Raw genomic sequence first — 21,846 nt, 5'->3', positions numbered from 1 at the left:
CGATATGGACTTTTGCACGGTACGTAGAGAGCCAGAATTGAAATATGGGGGTCGCTTATATGGGGGCTACAATTATGAACTTTATATGGACCAATTTTTTTAGACTTCAGTATCCTTTGTGTACATATTTTACCATATTATTATACCAACGTAGACAATGGGTTGCGTTGCAATGGTAAAGTGATATATGCTATAATTGGCTGAATTTTTGTAACATAATTTTCTAGACAACGCAACAAAAACAGAACATTTCAATAGAAAAAGCAATTAAAACAAGTATATACGGCCGTAAGTTCGACCAGGCCGAATCTTATGTACCCTCCACCATGGATTGCGTAGAAACTTCTACGAAAGACTGCCATCGACAATCGAATTACTTGGGTTGTGGTATCTTAAAAGTTCTTAACATCGTTTTCTAAATTGTGAGTAAGTCCATACGTGGTATATATTAGACAATACGTAGAGAGCCAGAATTGAAATATGGGGGTCGCTTATATGGGGGATATATACAATTATGAACTTGATATGGACTAATTTTTGTGTGATTGGGGATAGATTTATCTGATGGCTATATATAATTATAGACCGATATGGACCTAGTTAGACATGGTTGTTAACGGCCATATACTAGCACAATGTACCAAATTTCAACTGACTCGGATGAAATTTTCTCCTCCAAGAGGCTCCAAAACCAAATCTCGGGATCGGTTTATATGGGGGCTACATATGTTTATGGACTGATATGGACCACTTTTGGCATGGTTGTTAAATATCATATACTACCACCACGTACCAAATTTCAACCAGATTGGATGAATTTTGCTTCTCCAAAAGGCACAGGAGGTCAAATCTGGGGATCGGTTTATATGGTGGCTATATATAATTATGGACTGATATGAACCAATTCCAGCATGGTTGGTGGATACCATATACTAACACCACGTACCAAATTTCAACTGAATCAGATGAATTTTGGTCTTCCAAGAGACTCCGGAGGTCAAATCTGGTGATCGGTTTATATGGGGGCTATATATAATTATTGACCGATGTGGACCAACTTTTGCATAGTTTTTTGAGACCATATACTTACGCCATGTACCAAATTTCAGCCGGATCGGATGAAATTTGCTTCACTCAGAGGCTCCGCAAGCCAAATCGGGGGATCGGTATATAATTATGAACCGATGTGGACCAATTTTTGCGTGGTTGTTAGAGATCATATGCTGATATCATGTACCAAATTTCAGCCGGATCGGATGGAACTTGCTTCTCTTAGAGGCTCCGCAAGCCAAATCGGGGAATCGGTTTATTAGGGGGCCTATATGTAATTATGAACCGATGTGGACCAATTTTTGCGTGGTTGTTAGAGATCATATGTTGACATCATGTACCAAATTTCAGCCGGATCGGATGAAATTTGCTTCTCTTAGAGCAATCGCAAGCCAAATTTAGGGGTCCGTGTATATGGGGACTGTTCGTAAAAGTGGACCGATATGGCCCATTTGCAATACCATCCGACCTACAACAATAACAACTAATAGTGCCAAGTTTCAAGTCGATAGCTTGTTTCGTTCGGAATTTAGCATGATTTCAACAGACGGACGGATGGACGGACATGCTCAGATCGACTCAGAATTTCACCGCGACCCAGAATATATATACTTTATGGGGTCTTAGAGAAATATTTCGATGTGTTACAAACGGAATGACAAAGTTAATATACCCCCATCCAATGGTGGACGGTATAGGTGGAGGGTATAAAAACAAAACAACTTTAGTGAAGAGTTAATCGACTTTTGAACAAGTATTTTAAAGATAAGAATTCCTCACGACAATATTTTTTTCAGTGCAGATTTGCCCTTTGAAGTCTCATGAAAGAGAAAATTTCAGTCCATCCTCTTGAGATGTGGTAAGTGAAATAAATATAATGACCATGCACAAATTGGTCCATATATAGCTCTTCATATAAAGCGATCTCCAAGATTGACGTACAGAGCCTCATGGAGCAATAAATTTTATCCATTCCAGTTTTTATTTCATACTGGACAATTCGTTAACACTCTAATGTCCCAATTTTTTGCAAGCCGATTGAATATTCAAACAAGAAACACTGAAAAAATATGGTGAGGTAAAAGATTTCATGTCTTTAAAATACGAATGCAAATTTTTCTTAGCATAGAAGACACATTTCTATAATATAAAGTTTTTTCCTTGCCGATAAACTTTTCAATGAAGTTGTATTATCCTTATAATGATTTCACTTAAAAATGGGTATCATAACATGAAAGAAAAAATGTTTCGACTAAGGTCAACTTGACTTTAATAGTTCAGAAAAAAATCTTTAAAATTAATGAAATTATCTTTAAATTTGTTGTCTTTTTGTATCTTGACTACACGCTCACAAAAAATCACTTCTGTAACATATACTCCCAAACATATTTTGCTTCAAGCATATATATTTTTGGGTATTGCCCAAACATTTATATGTTTGATCTCTTCCAATATATAATATGTTTGAAAGCATATTGGTCTAAACAATATATGTTTGGGTAGTCTAAGTTCCAAACATTTTGTATTTTTGCATCCAAATTCAACAATGTTGTCTTCCAAAAAACAATATGTTATTATGTGAACATATAATATGTTTGGAAGCATTTTGCACCCAAAAATATTATATGCTTAAAAAAAATTCTCCCAAACAATATTGTGCTCAAAATTTTATTTATTTACAATCATAATGAATTATGAAAATAAACAGGTAATATAGGTGCTAACAACATAGGTTTTCGACCTGAATGCTCAAAATTTTGTTTCTGCCCAATTGTATATTCCCCCACATCTTTCTCACTTCCACGAGATTTTTTAGTTCTCAGCACCTTTTTCTGTAATACAAACATTGTAGAAGAAATTATTCAATTGTATGATTTTTTTTATTTTAATTTTACCTTTTGCCGGACGGGGATTCGACCAGCAGCGGACCACACAGTTTGTAAGGATCAAAGAAGTAGCTGATCAATTGCCCAAGGAAAAATGTTAATTTTGTAATAACAAGCAACAACCACCAACTTAATTCAATATCGCTCCCTGTTAAATAGCGCTCCAAGCTACTAAACACATATATGTTTATAGGCTATTTCTAAATAAATATATGTTTGCATCCAAGCATATTATATTTACAAACATTTTATGTCCCAAACATAATATGTTCTAACATATTAACATATATGTCCCAAACATGTTATGCTAGTTTATGAACATTATATGCTTGCACTCAAAAATATTGTGTTTAAAAATTTGTGTTCCAAACATATAATATTTATAGCCAAACATATGAAAAACAGTCTTTTTCATCCGTGTACAAAGCAAAAAATTGTTCAAATATAGGACATGTTTTTCAACACTTTATTTTAAAGACGTTTTTTACTTGAAACATAGCATAATTTCTACTGGAAGTCGAGTCCTAATTTTTAAAAATAAAGTTGTCGTTAACTCGTTTTTAAAGGACTTTGAAAACATATGAAGAAAAAAGCTGAAAAAGCAAAAAAAAATTTGTTTCCTAGAAGCAAGTACGCAAAACCCAAATTTAAAAGAGAATTGTGTCTTAAAAGTATCCTTACTTGAATTCTCCGCTTCTTTGGCTCGGAATATATACCAACATTTTTAAAGTAAAGACAAAATCTTTGGAACGGGGCATGTTCTTTTTTCAGTGCACAAAAGCAAGAAAACGAAATAAGAAAAATTTATACATTTATATATTTATACATTTTTAACTAAGTTTTCTTTGTATTTTACCTAGCTGTGTTGTCTTAAGGTGTGTTTTACAAAAAGCTTCCAGATCTAACGAAGCCCGCCTAAAGGCGAGATTGCCCATTAGAGAGTTTTAGAGACGTTTCTTTGAATAACACATTTTTTTATAATTTAACGTGAAAACCATTCGAAAATTGATCCAAAAATTATTTATAATTAATTTAATGTAGGTATTTACTTTTTTATACACATGACTCTACCAAATAGTTTTCTTGATGTTATTCGTTTTTGCTTTCTATGTTACATTTTTGCTGATATGAAGTTTTCAGTTTTATCAGCAATATTATATTGGCAGTTTCTATAACATAGACAGCTACTTGTTGTCCCATTGATGGTTTGGGCTCATGGAGCCTTCAATAAAAATACGAGCAAAAATATTTTAACGTATACATTTCTTGTGGCAAATTGCTTTATTTTGTCCGCCATTTATTTTCTCTACATTTTGGGCAAATCATAGTGAGTGGCTTTTGTTTTTCATTGTGGGAGCTGTTTTTCCAAAATCTAATTTGTCCAGCCTCACATTTCGGAGTTTATGTTAAAAAATATTTGTCTGAAAGGAAATTTTATAGCTTTTTTTTACCGAAAGCAAATGAAATTATTTCTTCTTTGAAGTTCAGTGAAAAAGGGGTTGAGATAAAATTTCCATAAAATATTGTGAAATTATGATGAAGGTTCGAGGCGTTGGTGCAAGTGTTGGTATTTAGTTTCTAGAGGTTTCTATTCATCGAAGGAAAAATTTATACAATATGAAATTTAAAGTGTATTCTTGTTTAAAGCTTTGGAACTTTTTCATTTCGATTAAAGATTAATTTTGACTCACCGAGCAGGCATTGATTATTTAACATTTAATAAAACAGCATGACATACCTGAAAAGAATTAAATGTTTTTTTGTTATTATTTTATTGTATAAATTATTTAATTACGGTCATATATAAATATTTGGTTTACTGCAATTTTTAACCAAGTCAGTAATTCTACAAATAAATTACCACTTAACAAGTATATACGGCCGTAAGTTCGGCCAGGCAGAATCGTATGTACCCTCCCCCATGGATTGCGTAGACACTTCTACTAAAGACTGTCATCCACAATCGAAATACTTGGGTTGCGGCAACACTTGCCGTTGGCAAGGTATCTTAAAAAATCCTTAACACCGTCTTCTAAATTGTAAGTTAGTCCATACGGGGGATATATTAAACAAAAAAAAAAAAAAAAAGGCCGATTAAAGGCGTATAATTCAGTTCGACAAAATTTTCTATAGAAATAAATTGTTGACATAATTTTCTATGTAAATAAAATTTTGACATAATTTTCTATAGAAATAAAATTTTGACAAAATTTTCTATAGAAATAAAATTTTAACAAAATTTTCTACAGAAATAACATTTTGACAAAATTCTCTATAGAAATAAAATGATGACAAAATTATCTATAGAAATAAAATTTTGACAAAATTTTCTATAGAAATAAAATTTTGACAAAAATTTCTATAGAAATAAAATTTTGACAAAACTTTCTATAGTAATAAATTTTTGGCAAATCTTTCTATAATAATAAAATTTTGACAAAATAAAATTTAGGTAGATTATTTTTGGCGATATGGACCAATTTGTGTGTGATTGGCTATAAATAACTATAGACCGATATGGACCAATTTTTGCAATACACCACGTACCAAATTTCAATCGGATCGGTTGAATTTTGCTTCTCCAAGAGGCTCCGGAGGTCTAATCTGAGGATCCGTTTATATGGGGGCTATATATAACAATGGACATATATGGACCAATTTTTTCTTGGTTGTTAGATACCATATACTGATACCATGTACCAAATTTCAACCGGATCGGTTGAATTTTGCTTCTCCAAGAGGCTCCGGAGGTCAAATCTGGGGATCCGTTTATATGGGGGCTGGGGAGCCACCGCAGTGCAATGGTTAGCATGCCCGCCTTGCATACACAAGGTCGTGGGTTCGATTCCAGCTACGACCGAACACCAAAAAGTTTTTCAGCGGTGGATTATCCCACCTCAGTAATGCTGGTGACATTTCTGAGGGTTTCAAAGCTTCTCTAAGTGGTTTCACTGGAATGTGGAACGCCGTTCGGACTCGGCTATAAAAAGGAGGTCCCTTGTCATTGAGCTTAACATGGAATCGGGCAGCACTCAGTGATAAGAGAGAAGTTCACCACTGTGGTATCACAATGGACTGAATAGTCTAATTAAGCCTGATACATCGGGCTGCCACATAACCTAATCTAACCTATGGGGGCTATTTATAACAATGGACCTATATGGACCAATTTTTGCATGGTTGTTTTACCAAATTTCAACCGGATCGGATGAATGTTGCTCCTCCAAGAGGCTCCGCAGGTCAAATCTGGGGATCGGTTTATATGGGGGCTATATATATATATTTTTGGGCCGATATGGACCAATTTTTGCATGGTTGTTATAGACCATATACTAACACCACATACCAAATTTCAAGCGGATCGAATGAATTTTGCTCCTCCAAGAGGCTCTGCAAGCCAAATCTGGGGGTCGGTTTATATGGGGGCTATACGTAAAAGTGGTCCGATATGGCCCATTTGCAATACCATCCGACCTACATCAATAACAACTACTTATGCCAAGTTTCAAGTCGATAGCTTGTTTCGTTCGGAAGTTAGCGTGATTTCAACAGACGGACGGACATGCTCAGATGGACTCAGATTTTCACCACGACCCAGAATATATGTATACTTTATGGGGTCTTAGAGCAATATTTCGATGTGTTACAAACGGAATGGCAAAGTTAATAAACCTATCCTATGGTGGAGGGTATAAAAATACTGAGAATATATGTATATGATTAAGTCTACGAGAGAAAATGAATTTCTAATCTGCCATTCGATGGCAGTGGGTATAAAAACATTCATATATTCGTTAAGAGTTCGAAGATTTTGCTATTTATTTATGGTATTTATTACTTCCATTAAAAATAAAAAAAAATAAAAATAAAAAAATTATCGTAATTTGCAAAACCCTCCCAAAAGAAAAAGTCAAACGGCACAGGTTCAAATACCAGCGGGGATGATTTTTTTTTTCTATTTTTTATTATTTTTGAATTTCTATTGTTGTATTCTATTGCTTGTTTTTTTGAATTTTCTATTGTTTGTTTAATTGTCCAAAACTTAAATTTTCACTTAAAACGGCCTAATTTCGAACTTTCTATGACTTGTCCAAAAGGACTGCATCAGAAGTGAAAAAAAAACTCGATAGTGATGCGCTTTAAAAGAAATGTTTGTGAAGCAACTTCCAATTTTTTGCTGGCATATGATATGCCAGCAAAAAATTTGGACCGAGCTCCTATATAGACCGATCTCCCAATATGACTTCGTGGGAGTATAGAAGCCGTATTGTTTATCGGATTAGTGTCGTACTCATAACACAGTATTTTTTGGACAACAAATTGTTTTTCCATATGTGGTGTTTATGAGTGAATATTTTGGTGTATCTCAATTTTCCAAATTGAATTTTTGAGTACATAAAAGCCCTGGTGATGGGTATTTAAGATTATGTAAAATATTTTTCCATTATACTAACAGAAAATTCAATTATGATGGGAAACCTTTAATGCGCTTCAATGCATTTAAAGGAGATAACCAAAAAATCCTAAGCAAATTTCTAAGAAATTTTTAAAAATGAATAAAAGGATCTTTTACCCGTATTGTATTTTGGATGCCTATATTTGTGATTTGCGTTTTCATGAATTTTCATTTTATTATTTATTTTGCCCTGGAAGGAAGCTATTAAAAATCATTTATGATCACTTTAAACTAGAGAATATGGCAAAATATTTTCTCCATATTTTCACATAAGTCATAAAATTGCAAATTGCCATAATAATTTTAATGGCATAACCCTCTAGTCGAGTTTATTTTTTCTCTGGCTATCTCTTTGGCAGGGAAATGAAAAAGAAATAAAAATTTCATCCTAGTCAATATATCATGATATTGTGAAAAATATTCACTCACCTATTTCATCATTAATTTTCCGCATTGTAAAGAAAAAAATAAACACGAATAACCAATAAAGGAAAAATTCTATAGTCCATCATCCCCAGCGACGACAACAACAGCAATTATGAAACGACAAACAATTGATTTATAGAGCTAGCAGACAGACAGACAGGCAGATGAGAAGGTAGCCAGGTGTTTCGACATGCTTTCATACATGAACACCCTCACCTCCCATTGGGGTGGATGACTCTACCCAATATTCAATGAATACGTTTAATGGTCCTTGTGAAAGGTGTAAATTTTATTCAATGCGGTTATAGTCAATTTACTGAGTGGAATGATTACGATGACGATGATGACCATGCCACAATACCCCAACTGTTTGGAAATACCATTTCATTGCGTTGCTATTGATCCCAGTCATGGTGATACTATTGATTTATTGATGAATGTAACATCAATTTAATTTACAAGCTTAAATTTACAATAATAAATCGCTTTGGCCTACTTTAAAACATTTGCGTCTGTATTGAAAAAATCATTTCAACTGTCTTTTAAACTTTAAACGGGAATAAGGGAATTAGATGGTAAGTTACACAAATTATATATATGGCTATATGTAAATTGATTTAGTTCAGGAAGGCCATTGACTTCACTGGTAGAAAAGTTTTCAATATGATAATGTTCATTGTCCATGATCATAACAATGAAAAATTTCCGAGAATTAATTTCGAAACAATTTTATTTGAATTATTAAATTGTTGTTTTACTTATCGTTAAATTTATTCCAATGTTATAATTTTGTTTATTCACGGCCTAATTAAGTCAAAATAATCCACATATCTCTAGTAAGGGATACTTGTTGTATGCTTGTGATATTGATATGTAGGTGGTGTTATGGCATTTTGCCTTCACTGACAAAAAAAAAACTTGCTCGCTTCCAAAGAGCTTGTCTTTACACTAATGATTTTGGTATTGATTACGAGCCAAAGAAGCGGAGCAATGCATTAAGATTTAAGACGCAATTTTGATTTAAATTTGAGTTTCACAAGTACAATATGTCATATTTAACATAAAAAGTGTATATAAAATATGGCCTTGAAAGACAACCTCTATTTTGTGAAAACGTGTAAGCTTTATAGTCAAATTATAGAAAAACATCGAATTTAAGCACGATGCCAATACACTAAACCAACAATGAACCAAACAAGAAGGAACATATTGTTGAATTTTTGGAAAATTTTAACCAAACTGTATTACAAATTTTATTTCTATAAAAACTTAGTTCTAAATTTTAGTTCTATAGAAAATTTTGTCAAAATTTTATTCCAATAGAAAATGTTGTCAACAATTTATTTCTATAGAAAATTTTGTCAAAATTTTATTTCTATAGAAAATTTTGTCAAAATTTTATTTCTATGGAAAATTTTGTCAATATATTAGTTCTAAAGAAAATTTTGTCAAAATTTTATTTTTATAGAAAATTTTGTAAAAATTTTATTTCTATAAAAAATTTTGTCAAAATTTTATTTCTATATAAAATTTTGTAAAAATTTTATTTCTTTAAAAAATGTTGTAAAAATTTTATTTCTATACAAAATATTGTCAACATTTTATTTCTGTAGAAAAATTTGTCAAAATTTTATTTTTATAGAAAATTTTGTAAAAATTTTATTTCTATAGAAAATTTTGTCAAGATTTTATTTCTGTATGGTAAAAAAAGAAAACTCGATGAGGGTTTGTGGTGATTGCTCTTTAATCGCATAAAACGTACTGTCCTACATTTCTACTTTCTAACAACTTAAAGGTACAAAAAATTTGACATTTCATTCTTAACTGAGAGCCTTCTCTCTTAGTGATGGAAAAACTTATAATTATCGAATACTTGAGGAAGAGTGAATGATACACATAAAGAATATTAAAATAACAAATTTATACAAAACAAATATATCAGATATAAAATTCATAAAAACAGAGAGCCATATTAATTTCACATGTTGATTTCACCAAACATCCTGCCCCCATTGAAACGCTAGTTTCAATCATATTCACCGGATGGTAACACTGCTATCTTGTGCACAGCTCGTTTCAGAATTCCATTTTTCGTTTTAACTTCAACTACTCGTACCTTTCCATCGCGACCTGGGAATAGTTGTATAACCCTGGCAAGAATCCATCGTTGTGGAGGGGTATTGTCTTCATGGACAATAACCAATGAACCAATCTTCAAATTCGATTCCGACTTGTACCACTTGGATTTCTCTTGCAGGCTGAGTACATAGTCTCTAGACCAAAGTCTCCAAAATTGTTGTTTAAGGAAAGCAACCATTTGATATCTCTTCAAGTAGTTACAATTCAAGTGATGCTCAAAACTCTCTTCGGGCAATGAGAGAAACGACGAACCAATAATCATATGAGCTGGAGTCAATGCCTCTCCATCATTCGGGTCATCTGATTTTGCTGCAATCGGCCGAGAATTTAAAATAGACTTGACTTCAACCAAAACTGTTTGCAACTCTTCCAATGTCAAGTGAGCTTGCGATATATTTTTAACAAGGAGAATCTTTGTCGACTTAACAGCTGCCTCCCAGAGACCACCAAAGTGTGGTGATCTGGGAGGTATGAATGAAAACTGAAAACCAGTTATGGCGCAGTACTGCATCAATGAATTTGTGTTTTCTTTATCAAAATATTTCTCTTTAAATTCTTTGAGCTTATTGTTCGCTCCAACAAAATTGGTTGCATTATCACAATAGATTTTCAACGGTATTCCCCGTCTGCCTACAAATCGCTTAAGGCACAGGAGAAATGCATTTGTCGATAAGTCTGACACAACTTCTATATGTAGAGCTTTAGAAGCAAAGCAAACGAAAAGTGCAACATATGTTTTGTAGGGAGCCTTGCCTCTGATGCGATACGATGTATAAAATGGGCCGCAAAAATCGACCCCACAAATCAAAAAAGGCCGATGCGCAATGAATCTATCTGCTGGTAAGTCGCCCATTATTTGCTGTTGTAAGCGAGGTTTATATTTGAAACAATGAACGCAATTTCGGACTACCTTCCGTGCAATTTCTCGAGCATTTATCACCCACACTCTTTCTCGAAGAATTCCGATGAGACATTTAGGTCCAGCATGATAATGTTTCCGATGAAGATATTCAATGAAAAGTTGCGAAAACCGGTGATCTTTCGGCAAAAGTGCAGGGAATTTCGTATCGTACGACAAGGGTGCATTCGCTAGCCGTCCCCCTACCCGAATAATCTCCCGAGAATTATTAAAAATGTTTTTCTCCTCAATAAATGGCGTTAGCTTTTGAAAGCACGGCTTTAGTACTTCATTTTTCTTGATACGTTGGATTTCTTCGCTATATGTCGATTGTTGTATTTCATTTACTATTCTCCAAAAGGCTTGATCGAGTTCGGCACTCGAAATAACCTTGCCTCTATTTTCTTTGTTAAAGACACGATATATGTACACTATTGTGTAAAGAATACGAGGATATGATGACTGTCTATTGATGATTTCCAATATTGCAGAAGGTGGGACACACGCTATATTGAGTACTGTTTTTCGCATTTCATTTAATGGCAATTCGATATTTTGTGCGTTATTGTTTGGCCATTCATTTTCACACTGTCTCAAAAAATTAGGACCTTCAAACCAAATAGTGTCAGCTAATTCATTGGCTAGACAACCCCTTGATACTATATCCGCGGGATTCTGCTTCGACGGCACATGTCTCCATGTTATTTTATGAGTAATATTTTGAATTTCGGATACTCGGTTCGCAACAAAGCAAACGAACGATGACGAATGTTTTTTAAGCCAACTCAAGACTATTTTGGAATCGGACCAGAAAAATATCTTGTAATTATATTTATCGAATTTGTGCCGTATTTTTTCCCAAGTTTTACTAAGTAGTAAGGCCGCACATAACTCAAGCCGTGGGAGTGACTGTTGTACAACTGGGGCAACCTTTGATTTACTGATAAGCAAATTTGACTTGTAGCGGTTATCTTCGAAAGCCCGTACGTAAATGCAACACCCGTAAGCCACGAGGGAAGCATCCGCAAATCCATGAATCTGGAACTCTTGCTCTGTTGAGGTCAGCACAAATCTAGGAATTTCTAATTGGTTCAAATACGACAAGCTTTCTCGAAGTTGGTTCCAGCGATTAGCCATGTGTTCGTTTACTGGACAATCCCAATCAAAATTTTGTTTCCATAGTTCCTGAATGAGTATTTTATAAGAGACTGTAATTGGGCTTATAAGGCCTAGAACATCGTAAATCTTTGAGACAGCGCTCAATATTGATCGTTTTGTAATTATTTTAGGATTTTCTAGATCGAATTGAAAAGAAAAAACATCGGATTTAGATTTCCAGATCAAGCCTAGTGTTTTTGATATGTATTCATTGTCTGTTTTTAAGAATATGTCGTCCATTTGAGCTGAGATCTGATTGCAATTCGAATTCCACTTTGACAAAGAAAGACATGCCCTTCCCAAAACTTCTATAATTTCTTCCTTTTTTCTCAATAAATCGGGAATATTCTCCGCCCCTGTGAGTATATCGTCTACATAAACATCATGCCGAAGAACCTCAGTACCAATTGGAAATAAGTCTCGAAATGTATCAGCAATGAATATCAGACTTCTTATGGCCAAAAACGGAGCAGCCGATGTCCCATAAGTAACCGTATTTAATTGGTATAGATTGAGAGCATTTGAATCATCATCTCTCCAAAGTACGAGTTGAAATTTCCTATCTCTTTGATCGACCATAAATTGCCTGTACATTTTACAAATATCGGCACACATAGCAAATTTGTTTAACCGAAAGGCAAGCATTGTGATAATAATTTCTTGTTGAATCGTCGGTCCAACCATTAAAATCTCATTTAAAGAGAAATTTGATGACGTTTTTGCTGAGGCATCAAAGACAACTCTTAATTTTGTAGATGTACTCTGTAATCGAAAAACTGAGTGGTGTGGTATTACATAGTGCTTGTCTCTCAGTTCATCAAAGCTTACTATAGACATATGACCAAGGCTTATATATTCGTTCATAAACTCTCTGTACATTTTTTTGTGTTCTGGATTTTTTTCTAATCGTTTTTCTAGATAACAAAAACGGCGATGAGCAATTTCATACGATGACCCTAATTTGTCAGACGGTTGTTTAAATGGTAATCGAACTTGTATTCTTCCATTTTCATCGAAAATCGTATTTTCTAAATAGTGTCTTTCACACTGTTCTTCTTCTTCTGTCATGGCTGATTTGGTCTCCGTAAACTCTTCTATTTCCCAAAAACGTTTCAACAATGAATCGAGATCGTCGATTTTGGTAACCACATTACACGATGATACTTGTTCAACAGCATTCGAGTCGACTACGCCGCCCACTACCCATCCAAACACAGTATTTTTTAATGAGGGGAGTCCACTGCCTAAAATTATTTTTCCTTCCACAAGAAGGTCAAAGAAAATTTCCGACCCGATGAGAATATCAATTCGTTGCGGAATATAAAAATGCGGATCTGCTAGCAAAATCCCTTCTGGAATGGGCCAACTTCCGATATTTAGTTTTTCGACTGGATGTTGGTACGAAATAGCATTTATAACTAGAAAACATGAAGACCACTTAAATTCGGTTACACGGGATTTTATGAACGCTTCTGTTGTATATTTAATACGGGTTCTATTATTTGACACCCCTGCGATTTCTTGTATAGCCTTCATTAGTGGAAGGTTTAAACGATTGACAGTGTCCTGGGTTATAAGATTTATTTCAGAGCATGAATCTAGAAGTGCTCTAACAGGTTGCCAACTTCCTAATTTATCTTTCATTAAGACGATAGCTGTGGGTAATAAGCTATGACGAAAACTACGAGTTGGTAAAGAGAGTGATGTAGTTACATTAACCGATGAAGTGTTATACGAGGACGAAGATTGTTGAGCCTGTTGGCTTGTAGATGGTTGCAACGAAGATGGTGTGAACGAAGAAGCCGTTGATGAAAGAGGATGCGACGATAATTTCGATGAGGTGTTGGGTGCTGCAGTAGCTTGAGAGAAATTATTGTGCAATGTAGAATGGTGTGAGACACGACATTCACGACAGCGAGATTTTGACATACAAGCGGCTACTCTATGGCCTTTGCGTAAACAATTGATACAAAGAGAGGCTGTTTTAACGAAATCAAATCGATGAGGTATAGGAAGAGCTAAATACGACGAACAATTGCTTATGAAATGCTCTTGAGACTGACAATACTCACACAATGCATGTGACGTCACGTAAGCTGTTGCTGGACGTCGGTCTTTTGGTTTATGCTTGTACTCTGAATGGTTTGAATCACTGTAACGGGGCTGTGCCGTTTCCAGAAATTGACATCGCCTGCTAAGAATCGCATAACATTCATCCCATGATGGCAGTTTTTGCAAATTTTGTTTTTCATTGTAAACCGTTTTCGACTCGGGATCAATTTTCGACAAAACGATATGTATGACTATAGCGTTCAGTACATCTTGTTCGGAACCTATTGATAATAAAGAGGATCTAATAGCAGCAACGTTGTCTAAAATTGATCGCAATCCAGTTGCACTAGGCTTAGAAATCGAACTTATGGCGAACAAAGAATTAATGGTGTCAATGAAAATGAGTGATTTATTATCATATCTTTCTTTTAATCGATTAATGGCGCGTTCATAGTTTCCTTCCGTAACGGGAAATGGTTCTATGACCGCCAAGGCTTGTCCACTTAAGCAATTGAGTAGGTAATTAAATTTATCAATCACAGGTACCGACGAATCTTCATGAACAAGTTTATCAAATGTGCTTATAAATCTTGAAAATTCGGAATATTTGCCATCAAACTTTGGTAATTTAAGCTGAGGCAGACGAAATTGATGAGCTGTATGGTTCTGGGTGACATTAAGCAAGCTTTGGTCTAAGTTACTTGACCGACGATTTGTATTTAATCGCTTTAGAATGGCCGCTTTTGCTGAAATAAATAATTCCTCTATTTCAGATCTGGCCGAATCGGAAGAATTTAATTTTTCGATTTGTGATTGGATATGACAAATCTGCTTGAAATATGACTCAAGAATCTGTAACCGACATTCAAGAATCGTTTCATCTACAACATCACCGTCCTTTTCAATTTTTGTTTTGACATTAGTAATATTTCTTTTCATAGTTGAGCGCTGTGACTTCAACGCCGTTAATTCTGCGTTCGTTGTATCATCGTTTCCCATCGTGGCAGTGGCTTTTAAACTTTAATCAAAGTAGTTTGTTTTTTGTTCAAAATAGATCAACAAATGTTTCTCCAACTCTAGCTTTGACAGCAAAAACACTCATTCACAATAGATAAATAACCCAATACAATGAGTGAACGACGATTGTTGGGGTAAGAGATTAAGAGAATTGGTTTAGGTTTCGAAAGAGAGGCAAAGTTGTACTCTCGGTGAAATGATGTTAAAGAAAACGAAAAATTTATTCCAATCCAACGGTAAACGATGATGTGTATGTTTGTATATTGGTAGATTTGATAAAACCAAAAAGTGTACTTACAACATACCAATGCGACTGTCCACGTTGTTGTTGTTTTCTTTGTAGACTTACTGTGCTTTACACTTTTCTTACTCCGTTGTTGCTTGATGGATAACGATGACGAAGGGCATGAAGAGATGGTAGGTGACGATGATTATGTTTTGAAACTGGTCGTGATGATTGACGAAATGGTGGGGGAGGCTAGCAATAATGCACAAATAACTCGAACCTCAAATCTCCGACGAAGGTATATGATGAGTGGGGGGGTGATCAATGCAAATTTCTCGATGACTTTAGATTGATTGTGTGTGTGTGACTTTCAGCAACTAATGTATGACCTTTCGATGACAAAATTCTCAATGATGAAATAATTCGTCTCGACGATAATAAATGCTAATTTCTTTTGACCAGAACAAACTCTCCTGGTCCTGTCACGGTCGCCAGATTTATGTATGGTAAAAAAAGAAAACTCGATGAGGGTTTGTGGTGATTGCTCTTTAATCGCATAAAACGTACTGTCCTACATTTCTACTTTCTAACAACTTAAAGGTACAAAAAATTTGACATTTCATTCTTAACTGAGAGCCTTCTCTCTTAGTGATGGAAAAACTTATAATTATCGAATACTTGAGGAAGAGTGAATGATACACATAAAGAATATTAAAATAACAAATTTATACAAAACAAATATATCAGATATAAAATTCATAAAAACAGAGAGCCATATTAATTTCACATGTTGATTTCACCAAACAATTTCTATATAAAATTTTGTAAAAATTTTATTTCTTTACAAAATTTTGTAAAAATTTTATTTCTATAGAAAATATTGTCAACATTTTATTTCTGTAGAAAAATTTGTCAAAATTTTATTCCTATAGAAAATTTGTAAAAATTTTATTTCTATAGATAATTTTGTCAAAATTTTATTTCTATAAAAAATTTTGTAAAAATTTTATTTCTATAGAAAATTTTGTCAACATTTTATTTCTGAAGAAAAATTTTTCAAAATTTTATTTCTATAGAACATTTAGCCAAAATTTTATTTCTGTAGAATATTTTGTCAAAATGTTATTCCTATAGAATATTTTTTAAAAATTTTATTTCTGTAGAAAATTTTGTCAACATTTTATTTCTATAGAAAATGTTCTCAAAATTTTATTTCTATAAAAAATTATGTCTAAACTTTATTTCTATATAAAATTATGTCAAAATTTTGTTTCTATAAAAAATTTTGTCAATATTTTAGTTCTATAGAAAATTTTGCAAACATTTTATTTCTATAGAAAATTTTGTCAAAATTTTACTTCTATAGAAAATTTTGTCAAAATTTTATTTCTATAGAAAATTTTGTCAAAATTTAATTTCTATAGAACATTTTGTCAAAATTTTATTTCTATAGAAAATTTTGTCAAGATTTTATTCGTATAGAGAAATTTGTAAAACTTTTATTTCTATAGAATTTTTTATTTCTATAGAAAATTTTGTCAACATTTTATTTCGTTTTGTTTTGTTATTGTTGGTTTTGTTCTTTAAGCATTTTTGTTGTTTTTTTTTTATTTCAGCTTAAAACCATACATTGACTAAACTACAAGTGTAGCTTAAGATAGTTGGATGGACGCACGTTTCAGAATTACCACATTCCTCATCAGCATATTCTACTTGCAGCAAAACTATCAACCAATTATCAGAATAAATTCAGGCAGTTCATTAAACACAACAATGAACCACTCTTGAACCTTCCGAAAAATGGTTTTGTATGATAGCCGGCTTATGCCGAAATAAATTCGAAACAAACATATCTCTTTTCCTATGACACTGTCAAATCATCGATTTGAGTGCAGTTGGCTGGGTTTATTTTGAGCGTGCTTCCTCTTCTTTTTCCATTCGTTTTGTTTTGTTATTGTTGGTTTTGTTCTTTAATAATTTGGTAACTCCGAAACGTGCGTCCATCCAACCATCTTGCAGTCTATAGGGCTTTGCACAAATAAATTTTACAAACATTCTTTTCCTCTGTTGGTTAAGCTACACTTTTAGTTTAATCAATGCATGGTTTTAAGCTGAAATCAAAAAAGCAACAAATTTTATTTCTATAGAAAATTTTGACAAAATTTTATTTCTATAGAAAATATTGTCAAAATTTTATGTCTTTAGAAAATTTGTCAAAATTTTATGTCTAAAGAACATTTTGTAAAAATTTTATTTCTATAAAAAATTTTGTAAAAAAAATCAAAATTTTATTTCTATAGAATTCTATGTCAAAATTTTATTTCTATCGAAAATTATGTCAAAATTTTATTTCTATAGAAAATTGTTCAAAATTTTATTTCTATAAAAAATTATGACTAAATTTTACTTCTATATAAAATTTTGTCAAAATTTTATTTCTATAGAAAATTTTGTCAAAATTTTATTTTTATAGAAAATTTTGTCAAAACTTAATTTCTATAGAAAATTTTGTTAAAATTTTAATTCTAAAGAAAATTTTGTCAAAATTTTATTTCTATAGAAAATTTTGTCAATATTTTATTTCTATAGCATATTTTGTCAAAATTTTATTTCTACAGAAAATTTTTTCAAAATTTTGTTTCAATAGAAAATTTTGTCAAAATTTTATTTGTATAGAAAATTTTGTCAAAATTTTATTTCTATAGAAAATTTTGTCAAAATTGTATTTCTATAGATAACTTTGTCAAAATTTTATTACTATAGAAAATTTTGTCAAAATTTTATTTCTATAGAAAATTTTGTCAAAATTTTATTTCTATAGAAATTTTTTTCAAAATTTTATTCCTATAGAAAATTTTGTAAAAATTTTATTTCTATAGAAAATTTTGTCAATATTTTATTTCTATAGCATATTTTGTCAAAATTTTATTTCTACAGAAAATTTTTTCAAAATTTTGTTTCAATAGAAAATTTTGTCAAAATTTTATTTGTATAGAAAATTTTGTCAAAATTTTATTTCTATAGAAAATTTTGTCAAAATTGTATTTCTATAGATAACTTTGTCAAAATTTTATTACTATAGAAAATTTTGTCAAAATTTTATTTCTATAGAAAATTTTGTCAAAATTTTATTTCTATAGAAATTTTTTTCAAAATTTTATTCCTATAGAAAATTTTGTAAAAATTTTATTTCTATAGAAAATTTTGTCAAAATTTTATTTCTATAGATAACTTTGTCAAAATTTTATTACTATAGAAAATTTTGTCAAAATTTTATTGCTATAGAAAATTTTGTCAAGATTTTATTTCTATAGAATATTTTGTCAAAATTTTATTCCTATAGAAAATGTTGTCAAAATTTTATTCCTATAGAAAATTTTGTCAAAACTTTATTCCTATAGAAAATTTTGTCAAAATTTTATTTCTATAGAAAATTTTGACAAAATTTTATTTCTATAGAAAATTTTGTCAAAATTTTATTTCTATAAAAATTTTGTAAAAATTTTACTTCTATAGAAAATTTGTCAACATTTTATTTCTATAGAAAATTTTGTCAAAATTTTATTTCTATAAAAAATTTTGTAAAAATTTTATTTCTATAGAAAATTTTGTCAACATTTTATTTCTGTAGAAAAATTTGTCAACATTTTATTTCTATAGAAAATTTTGTCAAAATTTTATTACTATAGAAAATTTTGTCAACATTTTATTCATATAGAAAAATTTGTAAAAATTTTATTTCTATAGAAAATTTTGTCAAAATTTTATTTCTATAAAAAGTTATGTCTAAATTTTATTTCTATAAAAATTTATGTCTAAATTTTATTTCGATAGAAAATTTTGTCAAAATTTTATTTCTATAAAAAATTATTTCTAAATTTTATTTCTATAGAAAATTTTGTCAAAATTTTATTTCTATAGAAAATTTTGTCAAAATTTTATTTCTATAAAAATTTATGTCTAAATTTTATTTCGATAGAAAATTTTGTCAAAATTTTATTTCTATAAAAAATTATGTCTAAATTTTATTTTTATAGAAAATTTTGTCAAAATTTTATTTCTATAGAAAATTTTGTTAAAATTTTATTTCTATAGAAAATTTTGTCAAAATTTTATTCCTATAGAAAAAATTTTATTTCTATAAAAAATTTTGTCAAAATTTTATTTCTATAGAAAATTTTGTCAAAATTTTAATTTTATAAAAAATTTTGTCAAAATTTTATTTTAATAGAAAATTTTTTAAACATTTTATTTCTATAGAAAATTTTGTCAAACTTTGATTTCTATAGAAAATGTTGTCAAAATTTTATTTCTATAAAACATTATATCTCAATTTTATTTCTATAGAAAATTTTGTCAATATTTTAGTTCTATAGAACATTTTGTAAACATTTTTTTTTCTATAGAAAACTTTGTCAAAATTTTATTTCTATAAAAATTATGTCTCAATTTTATTCCTATAGAAAATTTTGTCAAAATTTTATTTCTATAGAAAATGTTGTCAAAATTTTATTTCTCTAGAAAATTTGGTGAAAATTTTATTTCTACAGAAAATTTTAACAAAATTAAAATAAAATAAAGAACATTTTTGTGAGGACATTTTAAGAACTTCATGTCTTTAAAATATGAATGTGAATTTTGCTTAGCATAACATAGAAGACGCATTTATCTAATATAAAGATTTTTTCCTTGTCCAAAAGCCTATAAACTTTTCAATGAAGTTGTATTGTCCTTATAATTAAGTGATTTCACTTAAAAATGGGTATCATAACATAAAAGAAGAAATGTTTGGGGTAAGGCCAACATAACTTTAATAAATCTGAAAAATTATTTAAATTTAATGAAATTGTATTTAAATTTGTTGTCTTTTTTCATCTTGACTACAAAACAAAAAATCGTTTAAATATAGGACATGTGTTTCAAAACTTTATTTTAAAGAAGTTTTTTACTTGAAACATAGTAAATTTCTACTGGAAGTCGAGTCTTAATTTGCAAAAATAAAGTTGTCGTTAACTTGTTTTTAAAGGACTGTGATAGCATATGAAGAAAAAAGCTGAAAAAGCAAAAAATTAAAATTTGTTTCCTAGAAGCAAAACCCAAATTTAAAAGAGAATTGTGTCTTAAAAGTACCCTTACTTGTATTCTCCGCTTCTTTGGCTCGGAATCAATACCAACATTTTTAAAGTAAAGACCGGGCATGCTCTTTTTTCAGTGTGTGTAGTTAAAATAAAGAACATTTTTGTGAAGACATTTTAAGAACTTATTTTAATGTTATGCCTTTGGAACAACTTCCAAACTTTTTTGCTGTGCTTCTATAAAAAAAGAGTATACCTGTGACTTCTACATACAAGATGGCCATACAAAACATGGCATCGCTGTAGTTCAACTATAGCGTGCCTATAATTCGTTTAAGCTAATATAGTTTCTACCTTAATATGCAATATACTCATATTAATATGTGTATGTAGGCCATTTTATGTTAAGGACACTTCATAAAGTCATTTATTAAATTTATATGAACAAAAATAAAATTACACACATAAGCATGTACTAGCAAACCCACATACCCTTAACAATGCATATTCATATAAAAGCCTTCATATAGGTAAATTTTTTGTTATTGATGTTGACAGTCTATAGTTCATAACTTCCGTTGCGTTTTTTGTTCAAGCTTATTGACTTCATTTGTGGAAAACTAAATACATAAATTATCTTACATGTTTTTTGGTCATGTCAAAAGTAAAGAAATAAATATGATTTATATCAAAAATAAATGCATACTAAAATATATACAGAAGAATAAATGAAGAAGAAATTATAAACTAAGAAATTCGATTATGTTTGAAATGAATGGCCTTTCCAAGACACGTCTATAAAGTATCCAAGTTCAGACATGCTATGAATTATTCTTTATTTAAAAGGATTTATGTAATATGTCTGGAATAGGAAAATTGCTGGATTTACATGCATGTACGTATATGAGGAAGATGAACCATTGTAATGAAAAAATGTTTTTGACATTTAAATGAATGACCATATAACGGCAGGTTCCTCACCAGTCCTTCATATGGAAAATAAAGTTAATTTATTTTCTCTGTAGTCTGAAGAAATTTTAAATATTAACTTTGCACTTTCCTTTCATATTGCGTCTTGAAAGCATACAAAAAAGGCAAGACATGCATGGTAAAGGCGGGAAGTTTAAAAGAGATGAAATTGGTTTTTTGACATGTGTGTTCAGTGCAAAGGAAATGACACACACTTGGATTGAAAATCACCATCACCATTAACAAGGAATGCGTTAGTACAGGATAGATGACAATAAGTGTTACAATTGCAAAATACCGTATTTTTATGCCACACACTACAGGATGGAGGTATTTTAAATGTTTTCATTACGCATCGTCTTGGCAAAATTGTGAGTCGATCCAACGATGTCCGCCCGTCCAGCAGTCTGTTGAAATCATACTTTCTTTTCTATATTTTAACTACACAGGATGTTAATTCAATTTTTATACCCTCCACCATAGGATGGGGGTAT

General features: G+C 31.1%; 1 protein-coding gene across 1 annotated transcript; it reads right to left on the bottom strand.

Annotated features, from left to right (window-relative positions):
- Positions 1–9,844: 9,844 nt before the first annotated feature.
- On the bottom strand, positions 9,845–15,064 carry LOC142225153 (uncharacterized). The gene has a single exon (XM_075294930.1). The coding sequence runs from the start codon at positions 15,062–15,064 to the stop codon at positions 9,845–9,847; it is 5,220 nt and encodes a 1,739-aa protein (XP_075151045.1).
- Positions 15,065–21,846: the final 6,782 nt, after the last annotated feature.

Source organism: Haematobia irritans, chromosome 2 (genome assembly GCF_050003625.1).
Source record: "Haematobia irritans isolate KBUSLIRL chromosome 2, ASM5000362v1, whole genome shotgun sequence".
Classification (NCBI taxonomy): Eukaryota; Metazoa; Arthropoda; class Insecta; order Diptera; family Muscidae; genus Haematobia; species Haematobia irritans.
The sequence above is the reverse complement of the archived record's forward strand: the minus strand, read 5'-3'. Positions and strand labels throughout refer to the sequence as shown.